At 37.8% G+C, this 27944-nt stretch overlaps 2 protein-coding genes and 1 long non-coding RNA gene across 6 annotated transcripts in view; 1 reads left to right on the plus strand and 2 right to left on the minus strand.

The window, feature by feature from the left end:
• Positions 1 to 6610, minus strand: part of LOC113684642 (guanylate-binding protein 5) — a 41253-nt gene extending 34643 nt beyond the window's left edge. The window contains exon 1 of the mRNA XM_089201432.1: positions 6555 to 6610. The gene's annotated coding sequence lies outside the window, so the exon portion shown is untranslated. The remainder of the gene's footprint in view (positions 1 to 6554) is intronic.
• An 8234-nt stretch (positions 6611 to 14844) lies between these two features.
• LOC149049053 (uncharacterized) lies at positions 14845 to 15887 on the plus strand. Its single transcript, XR_016185197.1, has 2 exons — positions 14845 to 15276; positions 15743 to 15887. It is a non-coding gene; the product is annotated as an uncharacterized LOC149049053 (long non-coding RNA).
• Positions 15888 to 16504: 617 nt separating this feature from the next.
• Positions 16505 to 27944, minus strand: LOC113666871 (uncharacterized). 4 transcript variants are annotated; one of them, XM_089201429.1, is made up of 15 exons: positions 27704 to 27933; positions 26691 to 26755; positions 26161 to 26233; positions 25609 to 25704; positions 25023 to 25158; positions 24218 to 24364; positions 23050 to 23207; positions 22236 to 22408; positions 21519 to 21696; positions 20829 to 21090; positions 20342 to 20637; positions 19421 to 19675; positions 18776 to 18898; positions 18509 to 18556; positions 16505 to 18167 (listed from the first exon to the last, which is right to left on the minus strand). In XM_089201429.1, exons 3-15 carry the CDS (start codon positions 26164 to 26166, stop codon positions 17463 to 17465), a joined length of 2583 nt encoding a protein of 860 aa, XP_089057555.1. In that variant the 5' UTR covers positions 26167 to 26233; positions 26691 to 26755; positions 27704 to 27933; the 3' UTR covers positions 16505 to 17462. The 4 variants fall into 4 exon arrangements, with proteins under 4 accessions (XP_089057555.1, XP_089057556.1, XP_089057554.1 ...); XM_089201430.1 differs by lacking the exon at positions 26691 to 26755 and having other exon boundaries at positions 24218 to 24361; positions 27704 to 27944; XM_089201428.1 differs by lacking the exon at positions 26691 to 26755 and having other exon boundaries at positions 27704 to 27944.

Here is a 27944-nt window from a genome sequence, read left to right on the forward strand (position 1 = left end):
TTCAGTGCAAAGAAAGAAACAAATCAGACATTCTGATTGGTCAATAATCAAAGAAACTCACAGATAGCCAATCAAATGCGAGCCTTGGATGTCACAACAAAATTTGAAAATTTGAAAATTTGCGAGCGAAACAATGGCCGGTGTTTTAAGTAGGCTTTCTTTCGCCACCGCAGCTGAAAAACAGCTTAACCAACGAAAACACTGTAAAAAGCACTGCTTTTTGGCTGTCGGTTTGGGAAAAGTGGTGTTTAGAGAAGGGAATTGCCGAGGAAATCGAAAATTACGAGTCGACCCAGCTTAACACTTTGCTCGAGCGATCACACGCCGAAATTAAAAACAACCATGGTTAAACCTCGGAAACGATGATTCCATTTAATCGAAACTGATTCGGACACAGAATGAACAATTCCTTGAACTGTTTAGCCGGACTTTGAACTTTTTTGCACCTTAAAGATGTGAGATATCATTGCATAATTTATTATTGTTTTGATCGCACGCGATTGTTTTGACCGAACGCAAGGTTTGAATAAATTATTTTTGCACTTGACGCGCGCGCTTTGCTTATGTTTAATTATGACAAGCCATCTCGTATTTTTCCATGTATATTATTAACACGTTATCACATGATTTTTCTCGTGCAATTTGGAATAAACAAGCACTTGTTAATTTTTTCAAAGACCACAAATTGCACGAGCCCTACGGGCTCGTGCAATTTTGTTAGTCTTTAAAAAAATTTACTCGTGCTTATTTATTCCAAATTGCACTCGAAATCATGTGATTACCTATACAAATAAAAAGAAACACTAAAGTTGTCTTCATCACGTTGCAAATTTTAGTGCTCATGATAAATGTTAATTACAATACATTACATACCTCCGGGAGCACGCGTTGTCTTTGATGAGTAGAAGAGGATGACGATGGGGCTTCTGTTCTGATGTTCTGACACCAACTGGTGTCTCTCCGCCGATGTGAATCGGGAACTCCTGTCAACACCAACACAGCCACATGAGAATTATCCCTCTAAACCTCAACAGCCTCTGGTAACTCAAGACTCAAAGATCGATTAAAAGTAAATAAATTTAAGGCGGTGATAAATCTAGGATAGCCTTAATCCATCTGTACTCCGGCCCCCTCAGTATGAGGAGTGGTGTGGTTTCAAATAGGACTGTGGATAAGGATAACCCTAATGATCAATTCTGTCAATACTCCCTTGACATCAAGTTTTGCGACCAAAACCTTAGCTAGGCTTGCCAGTAAAAATTTGACATTCGTTTAGGTAAACAACTTCGACACATCTTTCCAATAACAACTAACTTTGTGTCATTTGACAAAATCCAGGGAGCAACCACCAAATATGGTAGAATGAACTTTGGCCTATACTAATGATAATATGGAAGTAATACTGCATGTTCAACAGTTGTACTCACCGCTTTTCTTGACGATTTTTCATCTTCCATGGGCGAAAATTCCATTGCCTTGGCTAAAACTTCTTCACTTTCAGTCTGGCAAGCATTTCATGACTGCAGATCAAAATAGCGATAAAAGATAAAGAAAAGCCGGCAAATTGACGAAATAGTCACCTTTCATCATGAAAGATGACTGTCTCGTGATTGACCAAAAATGCAATACTGCTGCAGGAGAGTTTCTGCTCATTCTTTCGTATTTGCCAATCTACGGTACCGTTCATGTTGTCATAGTTCAAGCTATTCAAATTTATCACATATGCAACTGATAAACAACAAATACGAACAATGGAAACACTATTTCCAAGGCACATCGCTAACTAATAATAATTCTTTTTGTTAGACTCGCGCGAAAGACAACACAGGAAGAAGTTGCCTCCAGTGTGACTGAGCAAGGAATACATTCACCATTACAGATACAGTCCCTTGACAAATTAGCATGTGTCATTTTTGGCCAAAAGTGTTCTCTCTACTGCATTTATCAAAGTGAATTTTTTGTGTGTGTACATTAATTGTAACAACTGAATGCTTACCGCCACTTCTATCTTCCCCTTTCACTTCTTTAACGAGCTTTCTTTTCACGAACTGTCTCCGCTGCTTTAAACACTAAACACAAAAAAGAAAAAACGCGTCCAGTTTCCCCAAGTAAAATTAAATTACACAGAACTTGATTATCAAATAGTGGGGAAGGAAAGCTAGAGGAATTGATAGAGATGTAAAATACCCGGCTGAAAAGAAAATCCACAAAATCTGAATGAAAGAGCTAGATAAAAACATCAGTAAATCGAGTAGCAACATTTCTTAGCTTTCAACGACAGCAATCGTTATCAATTCACAGGAAAATACAATTTCGTTACATTGTCTCTATAAGAATATCAGTTCCATTTTTGAAAAATAAGTCGAGAAAACCATTAAATGAATTTATATTTTGACACCACTGTTAGATTTTTTGCACCTCAACGAACGCTCAAAAATTCCCTTGCTGATTGATTCTTGGGGCCTTTTGAAAAGGGGAGAGTGGAGCCAATTTCAACCTCTCTAAGAGCCAAAAATCGTTGTAGTCTAGAAATTAATGGATAAAGATAGCTAATGCATATGGTTGATCGACCTACAATACTCACAATGGTAACAGGACTAAGTGGAGTCCAATTCTGTCTGTAATCATACGAGTGATTAACAAAATCTGTTCCGGTGTGAGTTAGCTCGGCAAAATGCGAGACAGCAGCGCGTACGTGACGTGTTCTGTCCACTTACACAGGCATGACACTGTCCTATTAGTGCTTGTGTTAACCAATCGCGTTCGAGAATTTTGTTATGTTTTTGATAAAAAAAAGAAATTGATAGATGCCTTTTTAATAGAGGCATGATTTGTTATGAATCGCTACCGCCATCACATCATTACCAAGCTCTAATAGATATCAGTACCGTGGTGAATCCACTTTCACTGCGTACGGAAGAACAACATGGACAATTCTATGTCCTAAATGATAAATTATGCTGATGTTAGGAGGGAAAGAAGAATTTATAAAAGAAAGTGTTCATTAGCAGCCTCAATCCCTAGACATGGCTATTAGATTGTTTACGATATTTCAGAAAGCTAGTAAATATTTTTTTATATATGTTTTCTTCAGTCTTGGTGCAAGCAGAGGCATCTGTCATCTGCCACCACAAAAGGGTCCATGCAAGGCATATATGCCCCGCTACTATTTTGACCCGGCGGTTGGGGAGTGCAAAGAGCTCATTTATGGAGGGTGCCAAGGAAATGAAAACAACTTCATGACTAAAGAGGCTTGCGAGGCTATGTGCTACTGAGAAAGCAAAATATACTGGTACTGGACATAAATTTAGGCGAGTAACAATTTTACTGCGGAAACATAGAAGATTTGAGTTCGACACTGGCTTATTGTCGACTGTCAGGTCAAATTATCGTCAAACCCCAAAATTTCCTATATGAATGGCTTTTCCTAACTTTAGCATGACTCATTTGGGTCACCTTGAGGCGAAAAATAAATTTGCTCGTACAAGGCACAGCGTTTGCCTCTTCTAGGATAATATTCCACTGATAACTTTACACTAAAGATAAGCAGGGCTATTTTGGTCGGTCCTCGATATATTTTCATGAACATGGGCCAATGAAGGGTGTGCGACTTACATGCATCTTACATTAGAAGGGGCTTTATAATCTTACGGAATAATTGTTTTCTTCATTTTTACAGGATACGGCTTTAGCTTAGTCTCAAGATACAACAGAGTATGACAACAAGACACAGCGTAAATCCTTTCCTTGTTGTCTCAAACATTTTGGGAATGATAAAAGTGCTAGAAATAGGAGTTAGCCAATGAAAAATAAATCAAAATGTAATCCTTATTGTGATTTTACTGACTCAAGTTTAGTTGCCACTGTGAAGTTTTCCAAAATGCAAAATTTTTTGAAAAATGTGTCATTTCAGTTTCGCTGTTACATAATTGAAGCCGATAAAACATTACGATGAGACAGGTTTCCTGTATGGCCCGGCGATAGACACCACACATACTGGACCTAGATGTTCGTTGATCGCAAGAATTACAGAAAGGACTGATATGCTACAAAACGCCAGCGTTCAAATACTTTGATTCCATGATTTTGCGTGTCTGCTCATTTGTGGATTACAAATTGCAACAAGCCAGTGTATCCCTCTTTTCACTTCATTTCATTTTCTCCTAACATAGCTGATGTGTACAATGAGCATAGGAAAAAATTAAGAACAAAATGAAAATTGACTTGGCAGCGCTCGACTGTTTGAGCGATGAAACGAATAAAGCGATCCACGCAGTTAACTTAACAAGTAGTGAAATAAGGCCGGAAAAAATATCAGGCCCGTTCGGGGTTTGAACCCATGACCTCCGCGATACCGTTGCGAGGATCGCTTTATTCGTTTCTTCAACCGCAGTTCATATATATATGATTTTCATATATTTTTAGTCATTTATTCACCACTTGGAGGGTTTATTTAAAACCAGCTCCCAGTTAGTTCAGTTGGTAGAGCGCTGCACCGGCATCGCAAAGGTTATGGGTTCAAATCCCGTACGGGCCTGAATTTTTTGCAGGCCTTATTTTTACTACTAACTAAGTAGTATTCATAACTGCGAGGATCGCTTTATTCGTTTCTTCAACCGCAATTCACATACATATAATTTTCATATATTTGCAGTCATTTGTTGTTTGAGTCATATTCATTTCATACTTCCTCCTCAAAAAATGTTTCAAATCGCCAGGTATTCTGTTTCATATTGTGGCTTATCCAACTGCGAACAGCCTTTGGTGAATTTTTTTGGGTACAAGGTTAAGCGAGAAAGTTAAAACAAATTGCGCCATTTTGGATATAATAAAGAAAATCATTTTTTATTGACGTTAGTCACGCTGACCATCGGTCACAATGGGGTTAACGTGAAAATAAGTTTAAAGTTTAGAGAATAACTCTACAGTTTACGTTTCATCTTCCGGAGGTTTTCAAATGCTTCATCTACCACATGCAATGAGGTTCGCTTTTTTTCCTGTTTGGATGTACTGGCCTGAGCCCTTTTGGTTCCAGCTTGCGACTTGAGACCTTTTTTACCCTTTTGAGCCTAAAAACTTTGCAGAAGGAATTCTGTCACACTGATGAAAACAAATTCTCTTCTCCCTCAAATGTGGGTTTTCAAAATAGGGGATTAAAGTTTGCTTATTTGGTTCAATCAATGGAAAATGAAGTATTAGGCATTTAAGGGTACAATTTGGAAATAAACAGTGCAGAGGTTCATAAAAAGCATCTTGACCCGAAGCTTGCCGGGCTATTCGTTGAAAATAAGTCTGACTGCTCTTTGGCTGCCCTGTTGCCCCAGACGGGAAAGCTCACAAGTGCCTTGGATAATGCCTCGTTCTCATCTTTGAGCTGATATTGTTGTCTCCAAGACTATAATTAGGATATAAAATAAATATTTTAACGGTTAGCTGACTGACTAAAAAGTTAAAGGAAGGAACGAAGGAAAAAAGGAACGAAGCAACGAAGGAACGAAGAGAACGAAGAAACGAGTGTTCTGCGACTTTCTCTCTACTTAGCGAGTAAGATATTTATCAACACGTATGCAACGAGAGGTGATCACGACAACAGTACTAGTAATATTGAGGTTACTAAGTTATTGTATTACATAACAAAGTATCTACATTCCACCGTGTTAAGCGGGTGTCTGTGTGATACACTATGGGTAAGTAGTAAATTTGTAGTCTGAAAAAAGTCGCAATAACAATTATACATGGAGAATTAAAGACAATGAATCAAAACAAGTGAAATTTTGACAGTGCGTGCTTTAATTTGTAGGTCATTCAACTGAATGGTCAAGTTAAAACTTGACAAGGTCATCATCAAAAGACATTCAGCTGTATAGTTGGAAACGTGTAATCTGTAATTTGTATTCGTGATTCAAATTTGCACCCGTTTTGCATGAGAATGGCAGTCTTTCTGGCCGATCAGAAACGAAAAGTTTTCTCCATCTACATTTATATAAACGTGTAATTTAACAATTCTCTGAGAAAGTACTCAACGTTGGTTTGGTAACTGCTGAGACAACTCAGTCTTTCTAAAATTCTTAAATTCAGAGAACAAAAACATAAAACATAAGTTAATACATCATTCCTCTGTTTTCTCACCACCACTTTAAAAAATTAGGTAACTTGAAACACATTCTATGAAGAGATGACGACAAACTTCCAACAAACGGCTTGAGGAAATAACCCGGAAGTATACAGAGAAGGAAGGAATCGCTTCTTTAAACTCGATATCTTTGAAACTATCCTAAAGTACTATCAAGTATTTTGCTTTTGGAATCGATATATGTCTTCAGTCTAGTTTGCAAACCAACAACCTGGCTTACTCTTTCCAGCCTTTCATGCCTAGCTGCGAAACTCTGTCGCTTCCTGTTACAATTTGATTACAAAAAGATCGATCAAGTTGCCTCCATCAATTCGATCCTCTAACATGGAAAGAGTATTAGTGAGAAATAGAGTCTCGTTTGAAAGCCATATTTTGGTAATTTAGCCTTGAGGCCAAAATTCTACATCACTTGAAGACTTACACCAGCTGAAGGCAAGCTAATTTGATCTCGCTCATCAAATCTCGACAAAACAAAGAATCAAGTAATGAAAGTTGATCCCAAAGAGTGAATTTTGAGCAAGCGAAATTTTGAGAAAGGTATACATACTCTTAGGTAAGTTTCACTGACATCGGTTACTGATAGAATATTCAAATGATGCTGCTGCTTTATTCGCAAAGAAGCCTTTACTAAGGTTCATTGTGTTGTTAGTTTCGTCAAAGACGTCACGGAACTTTGTTGCTAGGTCACCCAGCTCCCAGTTAATAATTAACCTACTTAAATTACGGAGCTATAGCCATACTCAAGGTTTTATTTGATGTTTTAGCGGGCCAAAAAACCGCTTTGCCTTTAGTGTATGGTGATCAACAGAGATCAGATCATTCGCCTACGACTGTAGTTTTTATTTACATCCAGTTAAATACAGGAAATCAAAATCGCTTTACAGTTTTCGTTGATTCATCGCAACTATGCATGCGATCTATGTACGTGTCTGTTGAAATTCTAGCCGCGACAACGAGAGTGGAGGAGGACAGGGGGGCGGGAGCCCGGGAGAACAGGGGCAGGAGCCCGCGAGAACAGGGGGCGGGAGAGGGAGGGAAGCGGGAGAACAGGGGGTGGGAAGCGGTATCTACACGAGGGCGGGCAGCGGGAGCAGAAATAAATAAGGCGATAGTTTGTTGTTTATTGCTGGGTATTATTCAGTCAAAAGCACTCATCTAGCAAAGTTTTGAAATTTCCATTTAACATCCACCAATGCTTAGAAGAAAATTTCGGAGGCAAGAAATGTACTCGGGCTGGAAAAACAGCATTACTTCCGATGAATTTGGAAATCTCTTCAATTTGATTACGTCATTGGTTATGAGATAGCATGACACATGAGGCATGTACAGCGTCTGGTAAACTGTAGCTGTCGAAAATCTCCAGCAAAGAAAGCGATTCAGGGTCATTCAGGTCAAATGTCGTCAAAGACTATATTAATCGGCCTCAGTATTTTGCGTTGTGGCCACGAAAAATCCGTTCATGGAGGACCTTCTTGGGAGCTCGCTCTGTACGACTGCACATCCCAAATTACTAAAGATTTTGCCTCGTGGTGCAAACTTTCGTCTCTATAACGAGATGTCAGAAGTGACGATCAAACTGTGATAACCCGGTTAGTGAAACTTAGTTTAATTTAAGAAAACTGACCCGTAGTAACTTTTATCGGGAACCAATGATACCCCAGCCAGAGCAAAGGCCAGAAAATGAACATGAATATTAAGTTTTGGCACAGTTTAAAAGTTAAACCCGGGTTTCTGATCCTCTTGATTAACCTGAAGACAGGAGCAACACAATGAAGGGCGGGGGTCGGGAGTCAAAGGGGCAAGGAGGAAAAGGAGCAAAGGGCCCCCCCCCCCCCCCCCACACACACACACACACACGAGACGGAAAGCAAACGAGGTACCAATTGCCAAAGGTCAGGTCGGCTCACAGCAATATGTCTCATTTCTGTATGCTGTTTTCGTCTCGCATTCTTATATAGACGCGGGCAAGAGCAGAATCTTGTTAGAAATACGGCTTCTCTTCGAACATAATGAGCCCTCAGTCGCACTAGCGACTGCTCAGGACCTAGGATGGCGGCTAAAGAAACTAAAGCAAACACACATGTCGTGGTGCAGCGATTTTAGCAGCTGCTTTCTTTTCATCAAACATTTCTTTTTCTCATTTTGATTGAACCCCCTGAAAGCTTCCAGATCATTTTTGAAGATAAAGAAATTTTAAAAATCATTTTTAATAACTTACATCTGAACAATCCGATTCTCTATATGTGGCAACAACTTGTCGTGATGTTTCGAGAATTTTTTAAACAACATTGAGATCACGAAGCAACGTTTCCACGGAGATAGGGTGGCATAATGCCAGTGAAACATCCTGGAAGGTATGGCTTTAGAAAACTATCTTCCTCAGTAAACCTCGCGCAACAATTTCCTTTGCCGATGTTGTTGTCGTTGTCGTTGTGCCTGGGAAATTTTAAGTGCTAGAATAAGAAGGTTTTGCTATCAGTTTATGTGGGTCAAGGAGCGTACAATTTTAGCCCCAGTGCTGAATTTCCTAAAGATGGCTTTCTGACGTTGCCACTTCATTTCTTTCAGTCTTCCTATGACAAGAAATTTAATTGGAATGAGATGACGACGCAACTGCCAAAACCGGCTGAATTGGAAGTTGGGGTTGCAACATTTTGAGTTACACATCAGTTCAGTCGGTATTTTTAAGCTGTGTTGTTTCGTTTGTGCTTGTAGAGATATTCCTGGTGTTCCTTCACTAAGACTTCTAATCTTCAAAAAGCACTTTTTTAAGCTTTCCTGCGACATCTTTGGGGAAATCAATACTTTCATACTCTTTCTTGAGTTACTATTCAACACTTTCCACTCCTTGCCAAGTAAGCAGTTTTAGTAAGCCTCTTTTATTAAAACCATTGTGTAGAATCAAAGTGTTGAGTGAACCGAAATATTTTTTCATTTGCGTACTTTGGGAGCTCAGGATCGGTGAATGGCTATCGATTTATGTGAGGCCAAGTTATGTTAGATTGATACAAGAACTTGCTTATCATGATCAGTTACGCTCTCCATTACCGAATTAGGATCATTTAACTTTCGACATACAAATTTGTATTTGTCTTTAACCTTTTAGATTCTGGCTCTGGCAATCCAACAGGGTGAGCTTCAATGGCCAGTTTTTTTTATTGATTTTAACAATTATATAAAAACTCTAAGTCTGGCAAGACTTACAGTCTTTAGACTCTTTGACTCTTTGTTGTCTTCTAAATTGCGAAACTGATCATGAACAATGACTTAAGACTATCGTCAGAACAGATGACTCAATTTTAAGTAACAGTTTAGAGAAGAGTTAATGCTTTGAAATCGCGACATGTTATCCGTTTAAACAACAGCCCAGTGACACAGCACCACAGATATGTGCGCTTGTTATTCCTTTCTAGCCGCAAACAATACGATATTAAGTGGTAGAAGTTCACTCGGTCGATCTTTCCTGTGGTCACTTGGCGTACTCGGTTGAGTTTGGTCCCATGGGTTGAAAATAATACTCTCAGGTGATAATAAGTAGGGTAATTTAGTATTATCAACTGAGTTGATAACGTAAAAGTACTTTAATGAATTAGTAAAGGTTTATTGAACGTTTTTAGCCGGTACATATTACCAACAACGGAGAATTACTTTCCTCAGATATCCCAGTCAAACTCAACTGCTATACATAATACCACATGCATATGCATGATACTGTGTTGATAAGGACTACTTTGAGAAAGTCTCAATGGATTGTTCTGAGAAAAATACGTCATGAAAATTTGTTTGAATAGATCTCCGATTTTTCTTACTCTATAGCAAATAAAATACTCATCAGTCCGAGGAAAATTTCTCTTTTTTATATTACGTAAGAAGATAGATAATAACAAGATATCGGCAGGTAAGAGTCATCCGAGATCGACATCGTGATCACGAATAGATGTAAATCGGTTAAGAGATTTTTTGCGCTTGACTGAAAGGAAGTTGCTTAGGAAAATGTAACCAGGATGAAATTACTGATCAGCAGCATACGTTTTATATTTGCACTGTTTTAATTATTGTATAGAGGTTAGTCGAGAAATTTGATAAAATTTCAGTGCCTTAAGGCCTAATCGAAAAGCTATGGTTTCTAAGGGGTACATGTGTATGAAACTAAGTTACGTTGCCGGTTTTTTATTTATTTTTTGCACACTTGTGGAAAATTCGTGGTTGGTATAGCGCGGTGTTTCGTCTCGGCCAAGAGACTCATGAGATACCTTTCGTAGATTGAAATCGAACTCCCCGAGCATCGCGCACAAAGTCCGGTCCGCGAAGTCAAGATATTAGCAGTCTGGCCCTCTCTCGCAGAAGGTTCCCAATCACTTGTTCACGAGTGACAAGATATACAATAAAAAAATTGTCAAATACCTGTGAACACTTCGTGGCTGGTATGACGCGGCGTTTCGTTTCGGCCGAAAGACTCATCAGATACCTTTCGTAAATTAAATTTTTTTATAGAGAAATAATCGAACCTGATTAAACTTTTAGGATATATTTTATTTCTACCACAGAGTAACCATATCATCGAACGGGAATTGTTTCATCCTTGCTAATAATACATCAATCATCGATCAGGCGAAGTTGTGAAAAAGTTGAAAATTTTTTTGAGCAAGTGGAGAAAAATATTTGGGGGCCACGGTTTTAACTAAAAACCGTGGCCCCCAAATATTTTTCTCACCTTACCCGAGAAATTTTCAAATTTCTCACGACTTTGCCTGTTCCTGTTCGTATGTTCGGAGAAGCCTTCATGGTCATTGGCCCCCGTAAAACTCCCTGAAGAAGTCTACGACAGGTTGACGAAACGCATCGGAGAATAAAGAAGTTTTACAGCTATTGTTCGGAGAGTGCTTCTTACTAGTTTAGTATTAAAAAATTAAAAATAGATTATTTAAAAATATCTCTTAAAAATAGGTAAAAAAAACTAATTAAACAAAATTTAAAAAAATAATAATTAAAAAACTGTTGAAAGAAAATTAAAAAATAACTTAAAAAAATATTTAAGAAACATAATTAAAAATAATTAAAAAATAATTTTAAATATTGTTAAAAGAAAATTAAAAAATAATTTTAAAAAAATTAAGAAAAATAATTTAAAAATAATTTTAAAAATTAGCACTAGCTTAGCAAAGGCCTTCGATCTATTAGGCGGGTCCGAAGACTTGAGTTTTCCAATGCGACTTTGAATAGTCCTCTCATCGCGTACTAACTTCTCGACCTCGCCATCCTTCCAGAGAACAAGACGTTTAGATAGCACTTCTTGATGGTGTTTGGCCTCAGACTTTAGGGCTTGGCTTTTGAAATGCGACAGAGAGGAGTACAAAGGCGGCTTTCAGTGACGTGCTGGTTGTCAGGGCTGTTATTCCACTCATTGATATGCAGGCTAATTTGATAAATAAAATCCCTTCCTACTCTGTCGTATGGCACAAGGAATACATTTTTTTTCCAAGCTATGATCTCGTCATAGGCCTCAATTATATCTGATGTTGATTAAAAAATTGCAGTGCCATCGTTTAGTTTCCTCCTAATTATAAATGGTTTGTTTACAGTGTTATACTCTGGAAGGCATCTTAGCATAGCATTTTTCTCGTTTCACTCTGTCTTCTCATCCCATGGGAAGTTATGAGTATTACTAGTCATATGTAAATCTTCGCGATTGAATAAATCCGTGGTGTGCAATTCTAAATTCGCTCCCGTGTAACCATTCAAAGAAGCAAAAGTTTCTTGGGAAGAATTGGTTACATGTGTCTCGGGTTAATAAGTCATTGCTATATTATCTAAGCTCTGATCGTCGCTTTGTCGAGTCTTGCCGCTTGATCGCGTAAGTTCTGAATTGAGAATCCAAAGCCATCGTAGCCTTTCGCGTCTCAGAACTCTTTCCTAATTTTAATATAGCCTTTTCTCCTACGATTGCTATCAAGCGGAGGCTGGTCCATCTGTGTCATGGCCACTGCTTCTCGTTTGCATCACAATAAGTCGGCATTCATTTGGTCTATCCATTTTTGTCTGGGTTTTGATTGTCTTCGATCCGCCACGCCGCTGGTTAATTATTTTCGTGGATTGCGACCATTCACTTTGAAAAACAGTTTTGCAGGTTTTGGCCTCGTCGCTTGTTCCCCAAAATGTGCTCTATTCTTATCCCTTTTACTCGCTGTTTTTAGGCTGTTTACGGGCAGCTTGCAAACTTGCTTCTCGTCCGCCATCTGCTGCCATCTCTGTCGCCATTTTTTATTTAAGAATTTCTTTATTGAAAAAAATTATTGAAAAGATTATTTAAAAAACTAAAAAATAATTATAATCGTTTAGAAAATTATTTTAAAAAAATCAAAAAATTATTTTAAACATTATTTGAAAATTGTTTTAAAAAATTGTTTAAAAAATTTGTTTAAAAAAATCCATTAAAAAATTTAAAAAATAATTAAAAAATTTTTTAAAAATTTTTTAAAAATTTATTAAAAAACTAATAAAAAATTTAAAATTTTCAATATCAAATTAATCAGTACTCAGCTAGGTGAGTATCTTTTATCCAAGACATGTAAGGAAAGTTTTAATCCTTTGTCGAAGATATGTAGATTGTAATGGCGCACAAATAACTAACCTGTGAACTATCAGGGAACAATGCAGCGATTTCTAACATGAGAGGCTACGTTCCATAAAACATTGGTTTAATTTCAGATATGTTTATTGGCTAGACAATCCCGCTGCGAATATTGTGATTTTTTTTTTAATGGAATATAAAGATAGCATCTCCAAGGTCACATCTGATAACAAGTTCCACTTAATTGAAGTCATGTCTATGCTCTGCAGTGATAAACATGCAAATTCTCCTTGCAACTCAAATACATTATCCAGTAAATAGAAGATGAGAATAAAGAAACACTTTCTCGCCTGGAAGATTTCATCTCGATATAACCTCAAATTCTTTCAACGTTTCTTGAAGGAAATGTATGCCTGACTTAAGGGAGAATAATTAATTAGATCTTAGAAGTGAAATGAGCTATATAAGGAGATGATGCCACCCATCCAATTTACCTCTGCACAGAGAGCCACAGCCGCACGTTCACGTTTATTTATTGCTTCAAGTCAAGATACTGAAGGAAGATAGTTCTTTCAAGAGCAGTAAGTCGTACTGTCTTCGTTTTTACATCTTAAAATTTAGTAAATCGCACAACTACCTCCCTATTTTAGATTTTGTCTTGTATAATCGTACAATTCTGAGGCAATTTAAAAAATTCGTTTTGGTGTGGGTGTGATTAACTTTGCTTCATAACTTCTTTAGATTTAGTTACCTCTTATAGGTCATGAAATCGAAGAAATTAGAATGAAAACGTTTGCAGATTAAAGCATTGCTTTAAGTATATGAACAAAGTACGGATTAAAAAAAGCGCACATGTGAGTTTTTCCCTTATTTTAATTTTTATTTTGGTAACAGCGCCTTGCATCCCCCAGCAAATGGGTAGGTACGCGATGAACCAATCAGAACGCGTATATTACTTGATAACGTTTCTATTTTCAGCTTTCTTCAAAGATTTTGCCTGATAAACATTACATAATGGACAAGAAAAGTTTGCTCATCTTCCTTTTTATCAGCTCTGGTAAGTAGATTAATGTCTCCAAAAGAACTAACGATTTAGTTGAATTTATCCAGCTTTTAATAGAGATGCCAGAACGATTGGAAAGAATTCATTACATTATCTCTATGAGAATATCTGCTCCATTTTTGAAAAACAAGTCGAGAGAACCATTAGATGGTTTTATTCATTTTGACATCATTGTTAAATTTTTTGCATCACAGCGAACACTCAATTTCCCTTGCTTGCTGATTCTTTGGGCCTGTTGGTGAAGGGAGAGTGGAGCCAATATAAACTTCTCCTTGCGAGGCCAATTTTTCCTCCGGTTTATCGTCAATAAATAACTAAATATGGATAGCTAATGCATATCGTTGATCGACTTACAATATTCACCACGGTAATAGAACTGAGTGGAGTCCAATTCTGTCTGTAATCATAGGAGTTATTAAGAAAATCGGACGACCGCGAAGCGGGAGTCCGATTTGTTAATTACGAGTTAGCCCGGCAAAATACGAGACAACAGCGCACGCATGTGACGTGTTCTCTCCACTTACACAGGCATGACGTGTTAACTGTCTCTTTCACTGTCCCATTACACTATCCAATTATAAGCATGAGGCGTACACTGTCCTACTGGTGTTAACCAATCGCGTTCGAGAATTTTGTTATAGTTTTGATTAAACAGAAATTAAGAGATCTCTTTTGAATAGAAGCGTGTTTTGTTCTGAATCACTACCGTTACACGTCACTACCAAGTGTCGGAGAATTTGTGTTTCGTGCATAACACATCAGATAACAAGTATAAACACTATATCAAGAGAGACAATTTTTTAGTTTAAGAGACGGTCATTTGTTATCAAAAGCTAGAAACACTGCCTTTTGGGACATTCGTCGGTTTGCATGATCGACGCAATATCAGTGCTTAGCAACAACCAATCACAGTGTAGAGAATGTAGTGTGAGAGAGTGATTTCGTGGCAAGGTATGCAGAGTATCTCTTTACACACCCGTTGTTACTGAGTGAATGCGAGAGTGGAATTAAACAGTTGAGCTCAATCGAGGCTATTGATTAAGTCTTGTTCGTTAGGATTCTAAACGGGGTAAAGTTTACGAAACAATCTCTAATAGATATCAGTACCGTGGTGAATCCACTTTCACAACCTATGGAAGAACATCATGGACAATTCTATGTCCTAAATCAAGAATCATGCCGATATGAAGAGGGAAGGGGGAATTTATAAAATAAAGCGTTCATTGATAGCCTAAATCCTTAGACATGGCTATTAGATTGTTTACGATATTTCAGAAACTAAATATTTTCTTCCTTTTTACGTTTTCTTCAGTCTTGGTGCAAGCCAAGGATGTCTGTCGTCTGCCACCAGAAACGGGTCCATGCAAGGCACATGAGCCCCGCTACTATTTTGACGCGATGGTTGGGGAGTGCCGAATGTTCATTTATGGAGGGTGCGGCGGGAATGAAAACAGATTCATGACTAAACGAGATTGCGGGAACAAGTGTTACCGCCGGACATAATTTAAGGTAGGCAACAAGTTTACAGCGGAAACATTGAAGATTTCAGTCTAATGCTGACTATCACATCAAATTATTCGTGTATAAAAAAGGCAAGGGAGTAGGCAGGGGTGGGGGGGGGGGAAGGTAAGGATAGGTTTTGGTTTTTTTAGTGGGGAATTAAATTTGGGAATATTTCTTCTCCTCCTTTGTTTTTAATCTACTGTTTGAATGTAAAATCTCATAATTAATCATCGGCAAAAGTTTCAGTCACCTTGAGGCGAAAAATTAATTGCTCGTACAAAGCACAGCGTTTACCTCTTCTATAATAAAATTCCAGTGATAACTTTACACTCAAGATAAGGAAGGCTAGTTTGGTCGGTGCTTGATATATTTTTATGAACATAGACCGATGAAGGGTGTGTGACTTACATGAATCTTATATTAAAAACGGCTTCATAATCTTACGGAATGATTGTTTTCTTCATTTTTACAGGATACGGCTTTAGCTTAGTCTCAAGATACAACAGAGTATCACTTCAAGACACAGCATATATCCTTTTCGTGTTGTCTCAAACATTTTGGGAATGATAAAATACTAGAAGTGAGAGTTAGTCAATAAAAAATAAATCAAAATGAAATCCTCACTGTGATTTTACTGACTCAAGTTTAGTTGCCACTGCGAAGTTTCCCACAATTTCAAAATGTGCCATTTAAGTTTCGCTGTTACACAATTGAAGCCGATGCAAAAGGGGCGATGTTTTAAAGATGAGAGCCTTCCCCCACAGATGACAGTAAAAGGTTTAAATAATCGTTTATATATCAACTATGCCTACGGTTAAGTGGTTATTAGTAAAATTATCAAAAACATTTTTAAAAAAAATTTTGAAGACGTTTGCACGTTTCATTTCATGGTAGCAAATACGGTGTTCGTCATCACATGATAAGGCAGTCAACTTTCGACAAAGAATCAGCAAAACCAGCGCTACCGTTGGCGACTGCTTCGGCATCAGGCCTCGCTGGAGGATAAAGGGCTATTAGTTTCCCAGCCGCAGGACGAACGTTTACCATACCACAAAGGACCATCTTCACAATAGATTCTTGCTCTTCTTCGTTCTTTTACATTATTTTCCTTAGATCGCCAACCACCTTAAGCTATATAAAAAAAAAAAAGCAAGGCAGTAGGCAGGAGAGGGGGGAGGGATTAAGATAGGTCTTTTTATAAAGGAATGAAATTTGAGGACACAAATTCTTCTCCTTAGTTTTTAATCTACTATTTAAATATAAAATGTCAGATTTAATTCTTTTCGATTTCCATGACAATTTCTTTCTTTAACACCACTTGTTCCAAACTGACAACCAAAAATCACTGTTTTATACAGTGTTTTCGTTGTAATAGCTGTTTTTCAGCTGCTACATTGTTGTTGCGGTGGCGAAAGAAATCCTACTTCAAACGCTAGCCATTGATTCGCTCGCAAATTTTCAGCGTATCCAAATGTTGCGACATCCAAAGCTCGGATTTGATTGGCTATCTGAGAGTTTCTTTGATTATTGACCAATCAGAATATCTGGTTTGTTACTTTTTTTTGCACTGAATTAGCCCTCTTCTGCACTGAATCACCTGAAAACTGCATTTATCTTGACCAATCAGAACTGAGTTATCTTATATTTTATAATAACGATATATTCTCATGAACATGGTCCTGTTAACGGTGTTCGACTTACATGAATCTTACATTAGAAAGAGGCTTCATAATTTTCACGAAATAAATTGTTTTCTTCATTTTCACAGGATACGGTTATAGCTTAGTCTCAAGAGAAAACAGAGTATCAATGCAAGACACAGCGTATATCCTTTTCTTGTTGTCTGAAATATTTTGCGAATGATAAAACGCTAGAAACAAGAGTTAGCCGATAAAAAATAAATCAAAATCAACTGTAGTTGCCATAGCGAAGTTTCCCACAATTGCAAACTGTGCCATTTAAGTTTCGCTGTTATACAATTGAAGCTAATGAACCATTGCGACGGAAAAGGGGCCATGTTTTACAGATGAGAGCCTTCTCACAGACATGCCAGTAAAAAGGTTTAGATAAGCTTTTATACATCAGTTATGCCTTCGGTTAAGTGGTGATTACTAAAATGATCAAAAACATTTTTCTATAAAATTGAAGACGTTTACACTTTTCATGTCCGGTAGCAACTGCGGTGTTCTTCATCACATGATAAGGCAGTCAACTTTCAACAAAGCATCAGCAAAACCAGTGATACCATTGGCGACTGGCTCAGCATAAGGCCGCGCTGGAGGATAAAGGGCTATTAATTTCCCAACCGCAGGACCAACGGTTGCTACACCCCGAAGGACCATCTTCACAAAAGATTCTCCCTCTTCTTCGTTCTTTTCCATTCTTTTCCTTAGATCGCCAACCATTTGAGCCCTCGAGGCCATCATCTGAGGAAACTCCTCCAGTTTCTTGGCACATTCGTCATCTTTCGTCTCGGTGCAAAAATCTTCTTTTTTTCTTAAAAGGTTGTCGTGTTGAAGAATATCCATCTTCTTCAGGAGTTCATTTTCCTCTTCTGATTGCCTTCGTCTTAGCTCCTCCAAGGACCCTTCGATCTCTCCCTGAGGACGTTCTTTCATTCGTTCACGAAGCTCTATTTTCTCCCTTTGGTGTTTGGCGATCATTTCTGATAACCTTTTCATCATCTTCATATGTTCCTCGTTTTTCTTTTGCATTTCCAGTAACCGCTCCTCTAAGACATGTTTCTCTTGGATGAAAGCATCTCGTTTCAGCTCAGCTTCCCCTAAGTCTGCCTCCCTCATATTCTGTAATTGCCCTTGCTCCAGTTCCATCTCATTTCTCATTTCCTCTTGCATTCCAGCTCTTTCTTCTTCTGATCTGGTAATCAGCATTATCATCTTAGCAAACAGAAAAAGACGATCTTACTGCTAAGTGTGCTAACGACGAAAGTTAAGGTAAAAATCTCAAACATGGTCACTCCTTGGTGACCAATCCTGATATATGCAGCGCTGATCAAGGACTTTATTTTCGGAGAAAGAATGGATGCATTATAATATCTTCCAACTACGAAAGAGGGGATGGTGAAGCCAGTACTTTGAAAGTCAGTTCTTTTGCATTTCGCAACAAAATTACTCAAAATTGTAACTATTTATTATTTTTCTCCCTTTAAATAACAACATAGTTATAACATATCAGGTAAACAATGATATATTAAAACTAAGCTAAAAAGACGGTATACCTCCTTCTCTTGTTCTTGATTTTCTTGCTCTAAACGAATCCGCTCTTCCTGAAGAAAAAAACGTAACAGAAACAAAGTTTAATTTGTCGCAGTCAACCGTAAGGTTAGTTTTATAGAAGCACGCACAACTCATCGCCCAGTCTCAAGTAACAACTTTTAGGCCTTGCATTTCTGTCGGGTTTTATTCAGTTCATCGGAGCATTTCGACCCTTTTTAAACGCTAGTCTCACCTCACTTTTCCGCAATATTATCATCCCACTAACTTACCTCAAGTCTTCTCCTTTCCCTCTCCATGTAAGCTTTGGCTACCAGGTCTTTCGCTGCACGTTCGTCGAAATCTTTTAGCTGCCTTAGGACACTAATGTATTGCTTTGTTTCCGCTGCTATTTTCTAGAAGGGAATTAGTAAAATAGCAGAAGAACATCGATTAGTTGAGATGCGCACATCCCTTGTAACGTTCAGCTCCCATCCGGAAATAAGAAACCTCTTAAATGTCGAAGAACAATTTGGCATATAACATAACAAAGCATGAACTTGTATTTTAATGAAAAACCATACACTTTTGATCAGATCAGGTCCAAAACATTTTCTGCGAGTTCCAAAAAAAATTTGGAAGTGCCAAACAGTATTCGTTTTTTAAAAAGCAGCCCATACTAACGTTATGATGATTTGTCAATCTCGGTCTTTTTAAGTAGCCTTGGTGTAAAGCAGAATTTGGTAGCTGTTCACCAACAAGCATTCCATTAAAATGAATAAATTTCAACATTCGTTTGAAAAATTTTTGTTTTACTTTGCAGTCGGTACAATATCCGTCAATTTGGCTCTTCTTTGAAGTGGAGAAAATGCCCTTATTTCCACTCAGGATATGAATCTGCATCAACAAACTAATAATTGGAAATAATGTTTTCTTACGGGATGAAAATCGGCAAACGCATCAGCAATGGCATCTTTAGCGCCCTTTGCTTTTGCATCGTAGTCGTCTTTGATATGTCGGTAAACTCTCAGGATGTCATCAAATGATAATTTCGAACCATCTCTTCCCTGCAGCTGCTCGATGACTGGATCTAAGTGTTTTGCTTTTAGTTCCAACAGAAGATTTTCACATAACTGTTTCGTTAATTTTGAATTCTTCGTCTGCCACACGTTCAACCGTCGGCTGAAGGACGTCTGAAATTACATCGCATGAAGAAAAAATAAAACAATTAAAAATTAAGTTTAAAGGTAGAGAATGCACACCTCTAAAGCAACCCAATATATATTACAATGCGAGGGAAATCGTTACATTGTTTGCAAAGACTGACTCCTGGAATAAGTTCACTACTGGCTTAACCCTCCAATTTCCAAGATCTCATTAGTAATTCTCCTTACTGTCTATCACACAATTCTTCTGATGTCAATTTGGAAAATTTGGTATTGCGTTGAGCAATAATCCCCTAATTGATATTTTACTTTATTCTCATCGCTTGTCTGCTTTATAATATATTGATATTGTAAGGAGAAATTCTCCCCTTGTGACTCATGGGAGGTGAAGGCTTAACAAGATTGCTAAGCAAAGTTGGCTTACATTACCCTCACAGCAAGTCCCTGCAGCCAAGTTCAGGTGACTTTTGTGTAAATTACCTAAATACCACACTTCCCGTAAGATTACAATTTTCCCCTTGCGAGGAAACTGCTCAATGAACTTGAGACAGAAGAGTCAAGTGATATTGGCCTGCCCCCCCCCCCCCCACCTCCCCCCCAAGCATTGACTTGGATAAGGGAGCTACTGAGGCTAATTATAAATACGTCTTAAGCCTGTATCTTATAGTCATAGTTAAAGCTGAGGAGCTTCACCTTAAGTTGCCTCAGTTGCTTCTCTACAGTATTCGTTGAAATGCCGATCATCTCCCTCAAGAGCAGTTCTTCAGTTTCCTCCAGTGCGGAGTTGTGATAGGCACGTATTTCGTCATTATCACATGGCAAAACTTCAGACAGTTGTAAGGTCATAAGCTCGTCATATTTCTGCTCGCAGACTTTTTTGGTTTCAAAACATTTTGTTTCTACAAACAGGCCCCAAGCACCTTGTACATTGGGCACAAAGCCAGGGGTGTTGATTGCATCAACGTACTGGGTTACCAAAGCGGCTAGACCTACGACAAAACAATCATTGGTTTGTCAATAAGTAATTTCATTGCTGTTCCCTTCATTTGGCAACTATTAAAGTTTTCATTCATGAATCCAATATGACCCCAACTTATTCCATTCACTGTTTTTAATGAGACACGTTATTATTGTTAAACATTTCTAAAGCAAAGAAACAAAGGCGTATAAAAACACGTACCTTCCCCAGTGACGAGCTCTCCTTCAGTGTAACTGTGTTTTGGGACCAGTATGGACTTAATCAAGTATTTAAAGTCCTCCAATTGGCGCAAAAATTTTGCCTGTAACTGATCCTTATTCTCGCAGATAGTTCTCATTATCTCTTCATCAGCTGTAGGAGGAGGTAGGGAAAACGCTTCAAAACCAGGAAAGAATCCTAAGATGCCCTCAGCCACCTTCTGACTCTTCTGACTCTCACTTCCGGAATCCTCCTGACGGAAAACCTGTGTGAAGCAATTATCAATTAACAATCTATCAAACTAATTACATTCTAGGAAAGTAATATTCACCACAAAGTTAATCATACGAGTACCAATCTCCACCCATCGGATGCTGTGGTGACAATATTTGGGAATTGAACTATTCTCGTCCATTGTTAACAATATGTAGATACCAGATCTCCTCCATGAGAGGCCAAAATCGATAAATACATAAGTCAAAATGGCCATTAACACCTGTACTCGGAAAATGAGTAATGAAACAAACTAAATTTGTATATCAAGTAGTGAGACAAATCTGTGCTTTTCAAAGAACTCAAGTTAAAAAAACGAATTTTTCGATAACTACCCAAGTAAGTTCACAATTCTGAACACGAAGTTCAATCGATAGTTATATCTATATCGTGATGATTTTAGACGGTTTGGATTCTAACCTTTTTCAAAAAGTAATCCTTTGTGTCCTTACAATCTTCTGGCACAGCTTGCATTACATCCCTCAGTAACCAAATAAAGAAAGGAAACGTTCTGTGAAAGAATTCTGTCTCGTTTTGGTGAACAGTCGCTCCCCTGTCGGATCGCGCGTGAATTCGTCCAGAAAGCTTTGAAATAAAGCTAAAGAGCAATTAAGGAAATCTCAACTTTAATGACATTTATATATAACAAGAATACTAACGTTTAAAATAAATACACCTTCTCTGCCCCTCGTTGAGAGATAATGATATAGCACAACACATTTCAGTGTCTTATGATCAAACGCAGAATAATAATGCGGCAATCTGAACAAAGGAGCAAGGAGCTAATGAGAACTCAAAGTAAGAACAAGCAAACAGCATGAAGCGCGATAAAGAAACGGGTGACTCAGTCGTGACGGGTTTTGGTTTTGAATCTGATCGGTTGAGATTTTGGCGCGGTTGTTTTGGAACAATCACAAACAGTAGTATGGCAAGAACCATGCATTTCCATTTTCGACACTTATTGAATACTGCTCTATTGCTATCAGTAATCTTACATCACGTACCAGGATTTTTGTCCCAGAAGCGAACTAGAAGTTTTTGGACGCAAGAAAAAAAAAACAAAGAATGCACAGAGCGCGTATTATTGGCAACACCTGTAATAATGAGACAATTAAAAGTTTGATATAGCAAGGATACTCGAGACCCTCGAGATCACGCCTTGTGGGGACACCGCTTGAGTTATAAATGAGCACGGAGGCCAAAAGAACAGTTAAAGTAAATATCTGATTATCGTCACGGCCTACACCGGAGGCAGCGTCAATCCCTTCTGAATCCAACAGCACTACTGTAATCTCCCTGCCCCTTGCGTCCTAGATCATAAAAATTCCAAAAAGCTTCAGGATGCGGCAAAGAAAACCATTAGCTATGTTACGACGTGCAAGCTAGCGCAACTGCCTTTTGGTGTCCGACATGCATCAAGAGCGAGACTTCACAACTGAGGATAGGGTTAGGGAGAAGGAGGACGATTAATTGGATAATGGATTTTGGGTCTTTTCGATTTGAACAATCAGTCTAATTTCCTACTGATCAGCTGTGGCTAGACTGGTTATTCAGGATTTCTGAAGAAAAAAAAATTGAGTTATGCTATAGGTGGCATATCAAACTTTACAAATCTCACCGATCCTTTACAAAAGTGCCGTGTATATGACCATCATGTGTTTTGTAGAGAAAATAAAGGTACAGAAAATGTTCCTGAGACCACATTAAGTCTTAGCATCTAGCTAACGTTTGCAATGTCTACCGTTAATTCTACCCATCTACGTGCTTTTTTTCGGGAAAATTCAGCTGCCCTTAATAGGGTGGTGTAATCCACTTCAAGAGGTTCCTTGTTTCGACACATAGTCTAGGTTTCACAAGCAGAATAATCTAAACATTGCAACCTAAGTACATGTATAGTTAATTTTATAAGGAAGATTCACTCAATTACCAAAGCAAAGGTTATGGCTCACACCTTATATTTCTCAGGCACGATCCACATCCAGATTCCCATGGTCTCCGCCACCATTTTGTGCCCAAGTGGGAATACCTCCGGTTGATCAAAGATTTGGCTTAAAATGTAAGACTTTCCTTTTCTGTACGGACCAGCGATGGACACGGTGCAGACTGGACCTGTTGTACCATAACAGAGGGCAAGGACCGATTAATTTTATGATTGAAAGAAAACTTGGTAGTGTAAACCACAAAATACCACATTAGCCGGTATTAATTTATCGGATTGAAAGAATTAAACAAGCATATGTCAATTATCAACCTAACTTGCACTTAAGTTCAAAATAAATAAACTAAACATACAAATTTTTTATTATCATTATTATCATTATCGTTTTACGTCTAATTAATGTTATTATTCGTCCAGAAATCTTTGAAATAAAGCTAAAGAGCAATTAAGGAAATCTAAACCTTAATGGTATTTATATATAATCAGATTACTATCGGTTAAAATAAGCACATCTTCCCTGCTCCTCGCTGAGAGTCAATGATATAGCGCAAACTAAATAAGCAAATGCTTTATTACCATTATCATCATTTTTATCATTATTATCATTATCGTTTTAGGTCTAATTGATGTTATTATTAACATTAGTTTGATAATTATTTTTATTGCTACAAGGCTAGTTGCATATTTCTTCTTTTTGGTAAACAGACCACAGAATTGTTTTGCCGTTAAAAGTTCATTATTCCATCGTCATCATCGCCATCGTCATTATCAAACTTATTATCAGCTTTTATATTCATTCATGTATGCTATATTTGTTTAATGGTCTAATTTGTTGTTCTTCTATCTTTATTCTTAAATCCTGGTAGTAAATATTTTTCACAATAGAACTTATAATCTTCGTCACAATGTTTCAAACATTTCCCCCTTTCCCCTTTTTTTTGAAAGTTTTCCTTGTTGCTAACAGGAAAATTGGACCTCCTGAAGCAAAAAACCTCTCAACCTGATTGAGAGGGGGCGGGGAGTTTCGACAGAATTAGGCAAAAGTTGTAGTCCATAGTGAGACTCGCAGCAGGACGACTTGCAGGTAACGGGTACAGCGCGCTCCCCTTTTCCTCTGGTTTTTTTAAAATTTTTTTACATTTGAGGTATTTCTTATCTGAGATAGAGAACAGACCCGTACTTTTAATTTTCCTCAGTTCCCGAAGACTGTCTTCAACAAAGTACAATGAAGAACGCTTCTCCTCTGTTTTAACGCATTGGCGAGTTTTAGAGTTCCACTGATAGTTATTAGGCAGACAGAGTGGGAGTGCTCCAGCTGAGTGACCTACTAACAAAAATAACATTATTTTTGTTCATATTTGTTTCTCTACGAGAGTGGCTGGCGTAATTATTTCCAAAATTCACAGCAGAAAAAGAAACACAGTAAAATGTCGTTTTTCCACAAATGGCAGTAATGTAAGAATTCGATTGGCCAATTTGCCGTTATCGATAAGAGTACAGAGAACGCTGGTGGCGTCAACGTGTCACGCAATGGTAACGAACTGAAAGAATCGTTTCATTTGACGTCGATTTGTGGCTGCGCTTCGTGTGTCCACAAAATTTTGACCAGTGTGATGATTAATATCGTTTTCGATAAGAGTACAGAACACGCTAAATCACTGTTGACTCGTTAAATTAACTGGGGTTCGATTCCCCATGGAAACCTAGATTTTCTTGTTGTCTCACTCTCGTGTGAAGCCTAAAAATCCCTATTCGTGTCTTAATAAAGTCCTTTCAATTGGTGAAAACACGTTAGGTGAAAACCTGAACATGACCAAACATTTTGCATCTATTAAAGTTGGAAAGCTTTTTAAAAAAGTGTCAAGCTTCAACCAATATAATTAATAATCATTTTTCAAGACCAAATAAAAAAACACTAAAGTTGTCTTCATTACGTTGCAAATTTGAGTGTTCATGATAAATGTTAATTATAATACATTACATACCTCCGTGAGCACTTTTTAAAAGGCGTGCCTCCTCTCTCTGGGGTTGTCTTTGATGAGAAGAAGAGGATGACGATGGGGCTTCTCTCGATGATAGTCTGCCATCTGGTGTCTCTTCGCCGATGTGAATCGGGAACTCCTGTCAACACAAACACAGCCACATGAGAATTATCTCTCTAAACCTCAACAGCCAGTGATAACTCAAAACTCAAAGATCGATTAAATATAGATAAATTTAAGGCGGTGATATACCTAGGATAGCCTATATACCGATATAATCCATCTGCACTCTGGCCCCCTCTGTATGAGGAGTGGTGTGGTTTCAAATAAGAGTGTGGATAAGGATAGCTATAGTGATCAATTCTGTCAACACTCCCTTGACATCAAGTTTTGCGACCAAAACCTTAGCTAGGCTGGCCATTGAAAATTTGGCATTCATTTAGGTAAACAACTTCAACACATCTTTCCAATAACAACTAACTTTGCGTCATTTGAAAAAATGCAGGGGACAACCATTAAAGATGGTAGAATGAACTTTGGCCTATAAAATAATGTGGAATAATATTGCATGTTCAACAGTTGTACTCACCGCTTTTCTTGACGATTTTTCATCTTCCATAAGCGAAAGTTGCATTGCCTTGGCTAAAGCTTCTTCTTCACTTTCAGTCTGGTATGCACTCCATGACTGCAGATCAAAATAGCGATAACAGATAAAGAAAAGCCGGCAAGCTAACTAAATAGTCACCTTTCATCATGAAAGATGACTGTCTCGTGATTGACCAAAAATGCAATACTGCTGCAGGAGAGTTTCCGCTCATTCTTTCGCATTTGCCAATTACGATCATGTTGTCATAGTTCAAGGTATTCAAAATTATCACATATGCAACTGATAAAGAACATATACGAACAGTGGAAACACTATTTCCGAGGCACATCGCTAACTAATAATATTTCTTTTCGTCAGACTTACGCGAAAGACAACACTGAAAGAAGTTGCCTTCGGTGTGACATACACCATTACAGATACAGTCTTTTGAAAAATTAGCTTGTGTCATTTGTGGCCAAAAGTGTTTGCTCTACTGCACTTATCAAAGTTAATTTTTTTCTGTGTATACATTAATTGCAACAAATGAACGCTTACCGCCATCTTTATCTTCCCCTTTCACTTCTTTGACGAGCTTTCTTTTCGCGAACTATCTCCACTGCTTTAAACACTAAACACAAAAAAGGAGAAACGCGTCTAGTTCCCCCAAGTAAAATTGAATCGATCGAAGCGTAAGGCAAATTATGAATCTTAACGCAATCCAATTTTTTTTTTTTTAATTTCACAGAACTTGATTATCAAATAGTGGGGAAGGAAAACTTGAGGTACTGATAGAGATGTAAAATACCCGGCTGAAAAGAAAATCCACAAAATCTGAGTGAAAAAGCTAGATAAAAACATCAGTCAATCGAGTAGCAGCATTTCTTAGCTTTCAACGACAGCAATCGTTATCAATTCACAGGAAAATACAAATTCTCAGAAATGTTTACCTCCTGTGATCAAAGTTAACGCTTTGTGTAAAGCAGATGTACACTTATCAGCCACGCAATGGATGATCTTGTACATATAAATTTTCCTATCAACATATCTTGTATTTTATTTCGTTATTGACGATATGCTTCTTTTACCTTTTTCTGGGTACATCAGCTGTAGGATATTTTTGTCGTTTCTGGCCACTAGTTGTTGCGTTACTCTGTTTACGACATCAAATGAATTTTTATCTCAATTAAATTGGAAATATATTTTTCCCGAATTTTTTGGCCTATACGTAGGAAAATACTGCTAACTTCAAGAAGCTTTTTGGAAACGATAACATTTGGCAAATATGTGACCGACTCTAAGGCTGCTTCATTAACGCAGAAAGAGTCACGCTGCTAGTTTAACAGATTAACTCTGAAAGTTCTAAGAAAAATTCTGAAAAAAATTAAAAGATATAAAATTGTAATTTCTTTGTCTCCAACCTGTAGGATTACATATAAACATCACACTTTCAGCTGAAAGTCATTCGAGGTTCTTTCTTGTGGCACAGTCTGGTATAATATTTACCATAACGCAATAAGAAACTGCTGTTCAATCGATCTCCTGACAAACACGAACACTTGTGGCACGGCCTCGAGGATTGACAAGTTTTGAGATCAAAACTCAGTTTTAGAGAAAATAATTCTTGAGGTGTTGTTCCAAGAACCCTTTCATGGTATATGTGACGATTCAGCCTACGGAGAATACCGATCAACTCAAACAAACAAACAACCGCCCGAAGAAATGAAGAGACCGGAAGGAAAATTGAAAGCAAAAGTAGATTCGCCATTTCTTTTACGGCGTTGGAAAGATAAGTGATAACTCAAAGTTACCTTTCAGCAACAGATTATTTACTTTAAAATAGCACTGTAGTAAGCTGTATAGCAATAAAAGTATTCCATTTCGTCTTATTCCCGGAATTCGTGCCTGATTCAAATACTTCTTGATAAATCAATATCTAACCCACTTTTCCTCGGTTATTTTTATCCTGTTTGACTTCTGTGGCAGAAAGCTTTCACAAAAATTACTTTGTGCACTTTGCTATCACTCACATTTAAGTAAACGCTTTTTGTCGGTGTAAAGAAACTGAAAGACAGCTCATATTCAGCACTGGTTCCCTTACCGTGAATCGAGCGACTCTCCAATGGTTACGATGTTCGTGTTCTGTGACTAGCGATACTTTGCGTAGGCAGTCAGGGACAGCTTCAAGTGGAGTCGATTAAAAGGTATTTACTTTAACTATGACTAAGTTACCGACCACCGGACAACAAACAATCCGACAGATATAGTTCCAACGCTCCGTATAGCTTTACAAAGTCGTATGTGAATTCCGAACTCTAAGTTTTTCTGGGAACTAAATACTT

This window comes from Pocillopora damicornis, chromosome 3, assembly GCF_964200805.1.
Source record: "Pocillopora damicornis chromosome 3, jaPocDami1.2, whole genome shotgun sequence".
NCBI lineage: Eukaryota > Metazoa > Cnidaria > Anthozoa > Scleractinia > Pocilloporidae > Pocillopora > Pocillopora damicornis.